The sequence below is a fragment of the Sinocyclocheilus grahami genome, unplaced genomic scaffold (assembly GCF_001515645.1).
Source record: "Sinocyclocheilus grahami isolate Dianchi unplaced genomic scaffold, SAMN03320097.WGS_v1.1 scaffold1277.1, whole genome shotgun sequence".
In the NCBI taxonomy this organism is placed as follows: domain Eukaryota; kingdom Metazoa; phylum Chordata; class Actinopteri; order Cypriniformes; family Cyprinidae; genus Sinocyclocheilus; species Sinocyclocheilus grahami.
In genome coordinates this window covers 266,292-279,226 of record NW_015506456.1, presented here as the reverse complement: position 1 = coordinate 279,226, position 12,935 = coordinate 266,292, and the positions used below count along the sequence as shown (strand labels likewise).

At 37.6% G+C, this 12,935-nt stretch overlaps 1 protein-coding gene across 2 annotated transcripts; it reads left to right on the top strand.

Annotated features, from left to right (window-relative positions):
- The first annotated feature begins 3,311 nt into the window (after positions 1-3,311).
- On the top strand, positions 3,312-11,815 carry LOC107568742 (uncharacterized). 2 transcript variants are annotated; one of them, XM_016254736.1, is made up of 6 exons: positions 3,312-3,456; positions 5,384-5,626; positions 5,717-5,773; positions 10,820-10,924; positions 11,093-11,248; positions 11,761-11,815. In XM_016254736.1, the coding sequence occupies exons 1-6, from the start codon at positions 3,414-3,416 to the stop codon at positions 11,775-11,777; spliced, it is 621 nt and encodes a 206-aa protein (XP_016110222.1). In that variant the 5' UTR covers positions 3,312-3,413; the 3' UTR covers positions 11,778-11,815. The 2 variants fall into 2 exon arrangements, with proteins under 2 accessions (XP_016110222.1, XP_016110223.1); XM_016254737.1 differs by lacking the exon at positions 11,761-11,815 and having other exon boundaries at positions 11,093-11,396.
- The last annotated feature ends 1,120 nt before the right edge of the window (positions 11,816-12,935 follow it).

Genomic DNA, 12,935 nt, shown 5'->3' with positions numbered 1-12,935 from the left:
TTTTAGATTGCTGATATCCTGCCCTTGAGCAAAAATCAGCATTAATACACTTTTCTGTAAAATGTCTATTTTTCAGATGAAAGTTTAAAACACACCAATAAATAGGCCTAATAAATATTAAATACAGTTTACAATGTAAACATCCTAAATGTAATCTTTCTTTACCAAATGAAGCCCCCTGCACCCAAGAAACTGAAGCCTCCTGCAACCAAGACACGGAAACAGATGCGACCTGGAAAAAAAGAAAGATGAGATGCAGCTACCTGAAGAAGAAAGAATGTTAAAAATGTAATTAAAGGAACAGTTCACACAAATTAAAATTGTCATCAGTTATTCTCCCTCATGTCACTGAAAACCCATATAATACGTTTCCGCCTGTGAAACACAAAAAAATATCAGAATGCATAGGCTGTTCTACATCATATATTAATGCTATTATTGTCTTTGGTCCTTGTGCCCATGATTCCTTTTTATGATACGTGTTAAATCTTACCATCACCAGGTTCACGATGAGCATCTTTGAGGAGTTCCTCAATGTGGTGACTGGAGGACAATCCTTTGCTGTCATTGATCACTCTCTGTTTGAAGTAGGTTGGCCACTTTGCCAGAAACTTTCCTGAGATCTCTTCTCCAAATAGTAGCAAAAAATCTTGTTCAATCTGTCATCTCTTTTCACACGAGGATGACTCGTGGCGCCATTATGAGTGAAATCCAGAGCAAAGACTATATAACATATATATATATATACATACATACATACACACATACATACATACATATATGTGTGTGTGTGTGTGCGTGTATTTAAACTTATTCGTCTTACAAAAAAGAACCAGATTGATGCCAAATGATAGGAATTATCGAACCATGTTGGAATTAACGTTAACGTTACCTACGCAATCACTTCACGATTTTACAGCTTGAATCAGCACAAAAGTTGCAACTACTAGTCATATGTCAACAGAATTTACATGAGTCACCCTAAATTTATATATAAATATGTATTAAACTGATATGTTCAAATAATACAAAAATAAAGTTTACTTACCATGCTGCTCTGTATGAACGAATTGTAACTGACAACATGGCGGCTGTCCAGACAAGAACGAAGTTGAAAATGGGCGTGGCTTGGCCGGCAGTGTAAAGTGTTAATTAAAGCTGAGCAACACTAACTGCCAATAACAACACTAACACTTTCATTCTATTTACTCCAGCAGTGTTATATCTTACAAAAGAGTGTTAAAACTACTCTGAATTTCAACACTCACTAGTAACACCAATAAATTAACTCTCATAATTTTGCTGTGAATATAAGCACAGGTCTGAGCTCATCCGAGGTTTACAATGGCAGTGGTGGATGAGCTGTTGGCACAACACAAGCTCAATGATCGGACATACACACGGATCAGGAGAGATTATAATCAATATTATAACCACCAGTAATGTTCAATACAACACCTCTAGAAATAATGTTTTTAATTTTCTTTTTTCATTTGAAGAGCAAGATTCAGGTAGGGTGAATTCGGGTAATCTGGGACACCTAAACTCCAATGTGTTTATTTCCTGTTCAACAGGACTTTTACTATAATTTTAGCATAGATGTCTTGTGACTGAAATCACATGACTTCATTGGGGTGATTCCACAGAAAGGGGCGGGGCACTTGTCAATCAAGAAGCTCCCCTGGGAATTGCATGACAAGGTCAGTGACATAGGATTCTGACTAGATTAATGTTAAGGACATAAATCTGTCATAAATAAGACAATGTTCCTAATTGTTGTCAAATTATGTTTGTGATCTATTCAAGCAACAAAATATGTACTAAAGTGTTGAAAATGTGTTTTAGCTTTTTTTCTTTCAAACATTTTTGTTGTTGTCCCACATTCTCAAATATGATTGAGAATGTGGGACAGCATGCTTTGGGTAATCTGGGACAGTCTTCAAATGGAGGAAATATGTATTTAGGGACTTTATAAGTCTAATGACAAGGGATAATATATGCTATAATGAGAAATGGGTGTTAATGTGGAGTACTGGAGGTTATAACATTAGCATAAATTCACAGTAGCTAGCTAGAGAAATGCTACAGAGATGGAATCTGGGAAACATATTCCAGTAGCAAGCAAAGGTATCAGGATGAAGTAAACTGTTAATTTTATTTCCTAAATTCCCAGTTAGTTTAGTATACAACGGTTGGGGGAGGAGGGGGAGCAGTGCCCAGGCCAGATGACAATGTTCTGTACACAGACAAACGCACACCCTACACACACACACACGCGCGCACGGAGTGTTTGTTCCCCGAGTAGCCCCAATTTTAATAGAATGGAGAACTTGAATAACTGACTGAATAATCCATTAATCAAATTGTTGCTTGCTGTTGCTTAAATTTTAGTTGATTCTTTAAAATGGTAATACAATGTTAAACAAATGTTAAAACAATTTTAATAGTTTTAAATGAATTAAAATGAATTAACACAGTAGATTGTTAATTCTGCGTACAGAAATTAATTATTTTTCTTTTTTTTTTTATATATACATTTCCTTATTGAGATTTCTGTACTTGTCATTTTTTTCATAATGCTTTTTAAAAATTGGTGATATTGTGTTTGGCATGCATAAAGTATGTTGAATATAGGCTTTTTTTAGGCCTAATACATATGTCCCAGATTACAAAGTGACCTGTCCCAGATTATCAAATTCAGGCAGTTTTTTTTTTGGCACAAAAAAAACACTAATAGGTGTGACATGTCTCCTCTGGGTATCAACATTCTATCTTCTGGTGTGGTTAGAAAACATCTTAGGGATTTCAGAAAAGTCTAGTATGTTGATCTAATGTGTTAGATCTAAATAAATCGCAGAAGTCAATTTATGTCCCAGATTACCCGAATTCACCCTACTGCATATGTTCGTAATATGTAATATTTTTGTACTTATCTGGAGTTATTCATTCATTTTGCAGGATCAGTACAGATTCGTTACTGGATATACAGTGTGGAATCACCCACCCATATTGAAGAGGTGATGTTAGAAGTATTTTAATGAATTGTTGCCCAGCCAGCTCACCCCGATCACACATTACAAGCTAAACCACTGCCATCAAGTCCCTATCCCTCTGGCTTTTAAATGCTTTGAATCTTTTTGATTAGCAATGCATTCCCACCTGTGCATGTACAGATCCCCCTCTAATCATCATATATTTTACAGGTAACAAGCCAAAGGAAGTGGCTTATGCTGCGCGAATCAGCTGCTGGACCAATCATATCGGCTTTCACCATACTTTCGTTTTACCTGACTAAACCCCACCTCATTTACGTGAACAACGAAGCGTTAAACTTAGTCTCGATAGGTTTACAATTTAAAAAAAAAATTAACAGTTAATCATCTGCATTTGTGGGTTTGGGGTTATCCACAAAAATGAGCGAGAACCACGAAGGAGAGCAGCGGGAGCAATGCGAAGGTACAAATCAATCATAGCCTACATGATGTGTGATATAGGGATATGATAAGCGCTGGAAAAATACTTAGCTTTTTGCTAAATTGAATTAACTAGAATTGGGTTCGTACACGGTGCTTAAAGTACTTGAATTTGACTTTTTAAAATGTAAGTCCTGGAAAACCCTTGAAAACAGCCAGATTTATGAAAAGGTAGGCTAGCGTTACTTGAAAAGTGCTTGAATTATTAAAAAAACAATATGAAACCACCGTTTAATTTTTAAGGAGAGACTAAAGGAATAGACAAGCACCAATTGGCCTAAGTTTTCGTGCATTATATTCAAAGTCATCTGAAGCCATTTCATAGTTTGGTATGAGGGACAGAACAGAAGAATATTTACATCGTGAAATTATAGTTGGCGGAAACGCGTCCTCCCTCCGCCGGGCTGTCAATCTCTGTTCAGCGTTTAAACAGTGTGTCGCGTTCGTTTACGACAGTCAGCACGATAAAACCCTCTCTCTGAGATTATATATTCCTATTATAATACTTGATGTGTAGATAAAGAGCTGTGAATGTGAATTAAAGGACTTTATCTTGTTTATTGCCGTTTCTCAACGATGCCAGATGGCTTCCGGTGTTAGCGGGTTGAGTTTTTTTTTTTTTTTGTATAGCTCTTTTCCGTCAGAGGTGACTGTGAAAGTAATGCCTGTCCATTTCAGAAATGAACAGTTCAAGAGAATAGAAATCATGCAGTCAGCTAACATTAATTTTTAGGCAGAACAATGAGCTTGTTAAAGCAATTACGAGTGTGATCATAATGATTATATAATTTATATGGTCTATATATATATATATATATATTTCCTATATGCTTCCGAACTCTTTGTTTTTCTTTATTATGAAGTAGTGGTATCTGAATTGTTTTATATACAGTATATGAATGATACATTTATGGCATTTTCTATGATCGTTGTGTTATTTACTGAACTGAATAAATTAATATTTAAAGGTGTTAACTGTAATCTTACACTGCTAAATGATAATTCATAAAGGATTAAATTCATCACAATTATTTAATGAACAAAGCACACAAATCATTTGACAAATCCCTATAAAAGTCTATTAATCATTAATGCCCTAAAACTGAAATTAAGCAGCATAATTCAAATGATTTTTTAGACAATTACTCATCAGCCACATTTAGGCTAATTATAGTGACAGCCCATAAAAAAATCTATTTACCTTTTTTATAATTTGAAAGATAATAAATATATTGTTTTATAAGTGAAATCTCTGTGGTCCTCTGTGGATCAAAAAAGTAGTGCTTGAAAAGTCCTGGAATATCATTTTACAGTATCCATATGAACCTAACAGTTTTCACAGATTTGTAAAATAAAAGTTAACTTGTGTTGGGAATACATGCATCTCTCTCTCTCTCTCTTCTATTTCAGCTATTAAGAGAAACTAAATGTGTATGTAAATTGCCAAATGTAAACTTGACACACACACACACAACTTGGTTAATGGAAGCGCTCATCATTAATGTTTTAAAACAATTTTGGTATAGTCCTGCATTTTTCATGGATAGATGGAAGAAACGTTTGAAGAAAGCAACAAAGTTGATGTAGACACCAGTTTCAGATGCATGTTCCTGCAACTTACTATACTATACTATACTTACTATACTTTTTTTTTTTACTGGAGTTTTACCTGAATTGTTCAGTGCATTGTGTTTTAGGGTTAACAGAAATGTTTGGAAAATTACCGGACAATGTCCTGGTAGACAATTACTAGTACATTTTCCTTTTATTACATTTCCTGTTCCATTATATTATTTTTTTTTTTTACTAATTTTATCATTAGTCTCATTTTAAAGTTGAGTTACTAAATTTGAATAAAAAAAAACTGTCTAAAAGTTGCAGAGTAATGCATTTTATTCATTTATCCCCAGAGGCCAGGTTTGTGGATGAAAACTATGCAGACCTTATTCAAAACGTTACTCCAGTGATGCCAATAGCAGATGAACTATACAACAAGGGCATGATACATGCTGAAAAATATGCAGAGATCAAAGCAGAAAAAATAGACCAGGAAAAAATGAGAAAAATTTTGGAATCATTAAAGTCTGACAACTTCAAAACCGCCTTTTATTATTTGCTGGAAAAACATGCAAAACACCTCTTCAATGACCTGGGTAAGAGAATATTGTCATTTATGAAAGAGATTTATGAGTACTACAGCTACAGGTGTAATCTATAACCTGTACTGTGCTTAATGTTAACAGGTGGTGTCAGCAGGAAACGCAAGCTTGCTGATCCTGAATGCTCAGTACCATGTAAAAGTGAGTTTACCTTGTTGTAATTAGTAGACAGTACTTGTTGGAAAATATTTTGAAAAAGTCCCATGTTGATAGTACTGATAGTGGAACAATTTATAGCTGCCACAACTGTCAAAATGATTAAGAATATGAAGTAAAAAAAAAAAAACTGATACACAGACATACATTAAAATACATTTTAAAACAATCAGAGTATAAAATCTTACAAAGTATGTAAGCCTAAAATCTTATTTAGCACATTAAAAATAATGAGTGTTACAACAGTCCTGGGTTAGTGTTACATGGGGACAACAAAAGCGGTTCTTTTCAAATAAACACATCTGATGTTGGATTTGTACAGCAAAAAGTGAAAAACGTTACGGCTGTACTACTGTATCAATGTTACAGTGCTTACACACAGAAATCAACCACCATTGGGAGACATTTGACTTGAAAGTTTAAATCATATTGTACAACAGTATTCATAATTACATTTATAATAGATTAATGTGTACAACATGAATGATTATGTAAGGTCCACACACTTGGCCCAAGGAAGGTATCCAGTGGTGGCCGAAGGTTTCTTGCGTGTTCGGTCTTTTCAGCGCTCAAAATTCAACTCTAATCTGACCCCATTTTATTATTTAATCTGACTCCATTTTATTATGATCTCGCATTTGAGATAGAATGCCAATTAATATGAATCATTTATAGGATAATTTATCTAGACATCTGATTATTCTGTTTATTCTTTAATATTATTGTACTCGTTCATTGGGTGCTCATGTCGCTCAAAGATATCGCTTCGGCCGTTAGCGTATTTTACAGTCACATTCTCGTCAGTCTTGGTTATTAGACAGAGGTTATTGGCTAATACTTTAGACGGCCGCTCCTATGCTTGCTCATTCTAAAAGTACTTTTATTTAGCCCCCATAGATTTGTATAAACTTGAATAAAGCAACATTATTTCTAGTCAGAGGTCACGACCACTACTATAGATATAAGCCGACCAACATTTCTTTCCCTGATAGTAGTTTTGGTATGGTCATGCCATGGTTTCCCATGTACACTTAGCTAGAGTAACATTACAATAAACAGAGGTCATGGCTCACCCTATTTAGGTTGGTCGAACAACATCCAGTTGACCTAAAAGGAAATTCCCTATAAGCCCTTACAATCTAAGTACACTTGAACTAATACCAAGTGTTAGCCGGATCTCTAAAGATACAGTTGGTGTGCCCTATGCTCCATCACAACTGAATTTTAGCCCGTTACTAACCTGACGCAGGAAATGCGGTAACAAGGATACAACGTAATCTACTAGAGTCAATAATTACAGAGTAAAACAGAATAGAATAAAATTTAACAATTTATTATCAGTCAGGTAAATATGTATTATGCCAATTACATAGCCAATTCAAATATATCAAATCAATTCAAAACATTAAATTCTCAAAGATGAATCTAAGAGTAAGATGCATACCTGACTTTTAGAAAAATACATAGTGTAAAGTGTGTGGACACACTTCATACTATGGGCTCTTTCTGGCTGCAGAATTGCCCCGACCCTTTTGCTGCAATCCTTTACATACACAACCAAGACAAAACATCTCCCAAATGGAGGCATGTACAAACAATTGGAATTTGCTGGTAGGGGGTGGAATGGTACACAGATGTCACGGTTCGGTACGTACCTCGGTTTGGGGTCACGGTTCGATATGATTTTGGTACCAAAGGGGGGGGGGGGAATCTACTATGCTCGGTTATTTTTCATTTATTTTGAACAGACAGTAGGACAAATTAAAAAAATTTCCACCTAGATGTGAAAATACTAAATATTATTACATTGTTATAATCTGCAGTACATACATACATACATACATACATACAAGGAATAAATTCTTGAAATATATTTGATTTAGTTTACAGATAAACAAGGGAAAAAACAGTGCGACACATAACGTAGCCTATATATGCTGAGCGTATACAGTGATGCATTATTAATAAGACAATAAGTGTTTAAAGTTGATTCTGCTGGTATAAGGAAACAATTGAAGTGATCGCGCCGGCGCGCACACACACACACACAAAACACATCAGTTCCAGCATTGCTAACTTCACAGCACAGTTGGTACTTTATCAAAATAAAATACAGTGAACCAAACATCAGCGTGCCCGCTTCTGTGTCACCGTTAGAACTGAAGTACACAGCCAATAATTTACATAATAAATAATAGTTTAGCATTCAGATACGTTACATGCAAATATGGAAATATTATGGAATATTTGGATTTGTGCCCAGTGAGAGAGGTAGGACAAGAGCACAAAGCTCCATTTCACAAACAGTTGTGCACAAGCCTTTAAAGTATACTCCTTTGCCAGTCTGTGAGAGACGCATTCAGAGTCAGCACATGGTACCTGACTAGTGGGCTTTGTTTTCAAGTGCGCAACTCACGACATTCGCTGTTCTTCTGCTGGCGGCCGGTTATCAAACAGCGTTGCATTGCTGCGGGCGCTCCCTTCTGGATTGGGGGTGAATTGCCTGTATTCGTTGTGCACCGAGATGTCCGCACCGTGACGGTTCGGTACGAATACATGTATAGTTCCACCGCTACTGGGTGGTTTACACCTCAATGGGAACAGAAGGTAACTTGCATGGAATGACACAACCTCTACAGTAATCAAAATATCTCTTAACTCTTAGGATCTGTATTATCGGGTGCTCATGTCGCTCAAAGATATCGCTTCGGCCGTTAGCGTACCTTACGGTCTCGTCAGTCTTGGTTATTAGACAATTGGTAATTGACTAATACTTTAGATGGCCACTCCTATGCTTGCTCATTCTAAAAGTACTTTTATTTAGCCCCCATAGATTTGTATAAACTTGAATAAAGCAACATTATTTCTAGTCAGAGGTCACGACCACTACTATAGATATAAGCCGACCAACATTTCTTTCCCTGATAGTAGTTTTGGTATGGTCATGCCATGGTTTCCCATGTACACTTAGCTAGAGTAACATTACAATAAACAGAGGTCATGGCTCACCCTATTTAGGTTGGTCGAACAACATCCAGTTGACCTAAAAGGAAATTCCCTATAAGCCCTTACAATCTAAGTACACTTGAACTAATACCAAGTGTTAGCCGGATCTCTAAAGATACAGTTGGTGTGCCCTATGCTCCATCACAACTGAATTTTAGCCCGTTACTAACCTGACGCAGGAAATGCGGTAACAAGGATACAACGTAATCTACTAGAGTCAATAATTACAGAGTAAAACAGAATAGAATAAAATTTAACAATTTATTATCAGTCAGGTAAATATGTATTATGCCAATTACATAGCCAATTCAAATATATCAAATCAATTCAAAACATTAAATTCTCAAAGATGAATCTAAGAGTAAGATGCATACCTGACTTTTAGAAAAATACATAGTGTAAAGTGTGTGGACACACTTCATACTATGGGCTCTTTCTGGCTGCAGAATTGCCCCGACCCTTTTGCTGCAATCCTTTACATACACAACCAAGACAAAACATCTCCCAAATGGAGGCATGTACAAACAATTGGAATTTGCTGGTAGGGGGTGGAATGGTACACAGATGTCACGGTTCGGTACGTACCTCGGTTTGGGGTCACGGTTCGATATGATTTTGGTACCAAAGGGGGGGGGGGGAATCTACTATGCTCGGTTATTTTTCATTTATTTTGAACAGACAGTAGGACAAATTAAAAAAATTTCCACCTAGATGTGAAAATACTAAATATTATTACATTGTTATAATCTGCAGTACATACATACATACATACATACATACAAGGAATAAATTCTTGAAATATATTTGATTTAGTTTACAGATAAACAAGGGAAAAAACAGTGCGACACATAACGTAGCCTATATATGCTGAGCGTATACAGTGATGCATTATTAATAAGACAATAAGTGTTTAAAGTTGATTCTGCTGGTATAAGGAAACAATTGAAGTGATCGCGCCGGCGCGCACACACACACACACAAAACACATCAGTTCCAGCATTGCTAACTTCACAGCACAGTTGGTACTTTATCAAAATAAAATACAGTGAACCAAACATCAGCGTGCCCGCTTCTGTGTCACCGTTAGAACTGAAGTACACAGCCAATAATTTACATAATAAATAATAGTTTAGCATTCAGATACGTTACATGCAAATATGGAAATATTATGGAATATTTGGATTTGTGCCCAGTGAGAGAGGTAGGACAAGAGCACAAAGCTCCATTTCACAAACAGTTGTGCACAAGCCTTTAAAGTATACTCCTTTGCCAGTCTGTGAGAGACGCATTCAGAGTCAGCACATGGTACCTGACTAGTGGGCTTTGTTTTCAAGTGCGCAACTCACGACATTCGCTGTTCTTCTGCTGGCGGCCGGTTATCAAACAGCGTTGCATTGCTGCGGGCGCTCCCTTCTGGATTGGGGGTGAATTGCCTGTATTCGTTGTGCACCGAGATGTCCGCACCGTGACGGTTCGGTACGAATACATGTATAGTTCCACCGCTACTGGGTGGTTTACACCTCAATGGGAACAGAAGGTAACTTGCATGGAATGACACAACCTCTACAGTAATCAAAATATCTCTTAACTCTTAGGATCTGTATTATCTTTTAGTCTACTTTTGTAAGATTGAGACCATTGTACCACTCGCCCTGAGACTATTCAAATTATACCAAACATGACTGTAAATATTACTTGCATTCATGTAGAACATTATACTATTGACCATTCTGAGTGAACCAAGTGGAGGGAGGATGGGGAAGGGGAAGGAAGGGGATGAAAAGGAACTGATGCATATGTGAGTGAGGCGTTTCCTGCACCTCCACTCTGTGGGCTGTCTTGAAGATGCCTGTGTATGTTTGTATTGTCTGTTTCTCAGGGGATCAAAGTATCTGAGTTTCTTTCATCCTTACACTTACTTTTATAAACTGTAAATAAGATAATACACAATATAGTGTAATGTATGAAGTATTTATTATGTGCAAGGATGTCATCAAAAACTGTTAATCGTTTTCTTTGTCACAGGACTTAATACTGAGAGTATAAAACAAGACAGCCCTAACTATAACAATGCTAGTAACTCAGCACCAAGACCAGCACCAACATACATTGTGACCAACATAGTAAATGGTGAGTTGGGATTTTGATGAATGAGAAAAACATTAATAAAACAATTGTCAGCCATATGCAATGTTATACACACTATACAGTATTTATACGATTGTGATGTACTGTAATTTATGTGTGGACACCACTACCTGTAAATATTATCTTTGTGCTTTATGTTGCTAATGCTAGAAAGACCTCATAACCTGGACAATATTACCAACATAAATGAAATGATTGCCAAAAAAGAGAAGAAGCCTCCCGCACCCAAGGCGGCGAAGAAGCCTCCCGCACCCAAGGCGGCGAAGAAACCTCCCGCACCCAAGGCGGCGAAGAAACCTCCCGCACCCAAGAAAGCGAAATAACCTCCCGCACCCAAGAAAGCGAAATAACCTCCCGCACCCATGAAAGCGAAGTAACCTCCCGCACCCAAGAAAGCGAAGAAACCTTCCACACCCATGAAAGCGAAGTAACCTCCCGCACCCAAGAAAGCGAAGCAACCAAGTAACCTCCCGCACCCATGAAAGCGAAGTAACCTCCCGCACCCAAGAAAGCGAAGTAACCTCCCGCACCCAAGAAGAAGAAACCCCCCCCCGCACCGAAGGGGAAGAAACCTCCCGCACCCATGAAAGCGAAGTAACCTCCCGCACCCAAGAAAGCGAAGAAACCTCCCGCACCCATGAAAGCGAAGTAACCTCCCGTGCCCATGAAAGCGAAGTAACCTCCCGCACCCAAGAAGAAACCTCCCACACCCAAGAAAGCGAAGTAACCTCCCGCACACAAGAAGGCGAAGTAACCTCCCGCACCCAAGAAAGAGAAGAAACCTCCCGCACCCAAGGCGGCGAAGAAACCTCCCGCACCCAAAAAAGCGAAGTAACCTCCCGCACCCAAGAAGAAGAAACCTCCCACACCCATGAAAGCGAAGTAACCTCCCGCACCCATGAAAGCGAAGTAAGCTCCCGCACCCAAGGCGGCGAAGAAACCTCCCGCACCCAAGGCGGCGAAGAAACCTCCCGCACCCAAGAAAGAGAAGAAACCTCCCGCACCCAAGAAAGAGAAGAAACCTCCAGCATCCAAGAAAGCGAAGTAACCTCCCGCGCCCAAGAACCTAATTTTTTGGTTCATTTAAAATCTTTTAAAATGTTTTAAAATCTATGCAGCACTTGGTATGGTTGTGCTGTTCTTACCGAACTTTAACACTTGTTAATTTTACTGGATGCTTTCATTTCAATGCTTTTTTTTTACTTTATAAAGAAATGGATGTAGAAAATGCATATAAATTACACCCATAAATATCCATTAGCCCCTTGACATAGTACAGTCATTTTGTTGGTGTTGGATGGGGACAGAGTGGACTTTAATTTATTTGGCATGCTCCCCTTAACCATTATATATGATCTATTAAATAATAGCGCCTTTATCTGGCATATGTTGTGAGTATTATTAATTAGGACAGAGCCGGCCCAAGGCATAAGTGACCCCCCTTTCTGATGGTTTCTCCCCCTACAAATATGATTAAAAACCACGCTGTGTATTGTAAATAGCAATGTTTTATACTTTAAATAATTGTGTAAGTAGTAAAACAATACAAAAAGGACAAAAATGCATTTTAAAGAGGTCATATGATGCTATTTTAAAAGATCATTATTTTGTGTATTTGGTGTAACAGAATATGTTGACATGCTTTAATGCTCAAAAAACACATTATTTTTCAAATACTGTACATTATTGTAGGTCCTCTATGCCCCACCTCTCTCAAACGCTTCGTTTTCTACAAAGCCCCCTCATTTGACAAGCGCAGTCTGCTCTGATTGGCCAGCTGACCCAGTGCATTGTGATTGGCCGAACACTGCAATCACGCGTAGGAAATGTAACGCCCCTTACCATAATCGCGAGCGTCAGCTATCAAAGTAAATATCAAGACAGTTAATAATGTAGTAAGTTTTACCATCAGTTCAAGCCCGAAAGGGCAACAGAGTTGCGTGACAGACACAGTGATGATGCAGTACACAAGCCACGGTTAAGACAGCTGTAA

Coding starts and splice junctions, on each gene's coding strand:
- LOC107568742 (XM_016254736.1), top strand. CDS start 3,414: ATGAGCGAGAACCACGAAGGAGAGCAGCGGGAGCAATGCGAAG. Junction 5,627..5,716: donor ACACCTCTTCAATGACCTGG/GTAAGAGAATAT, acceptor TAATGTTAACAG/GTGGTGTCAGCAGGAAACGC. Junction 10,925..11,092: donor TGTGACCAACATAGTAAATG/GTGAGTTGGGAT, acceptor TGCTAATGCTAG/AAAGACCTCATAACCTGGAC.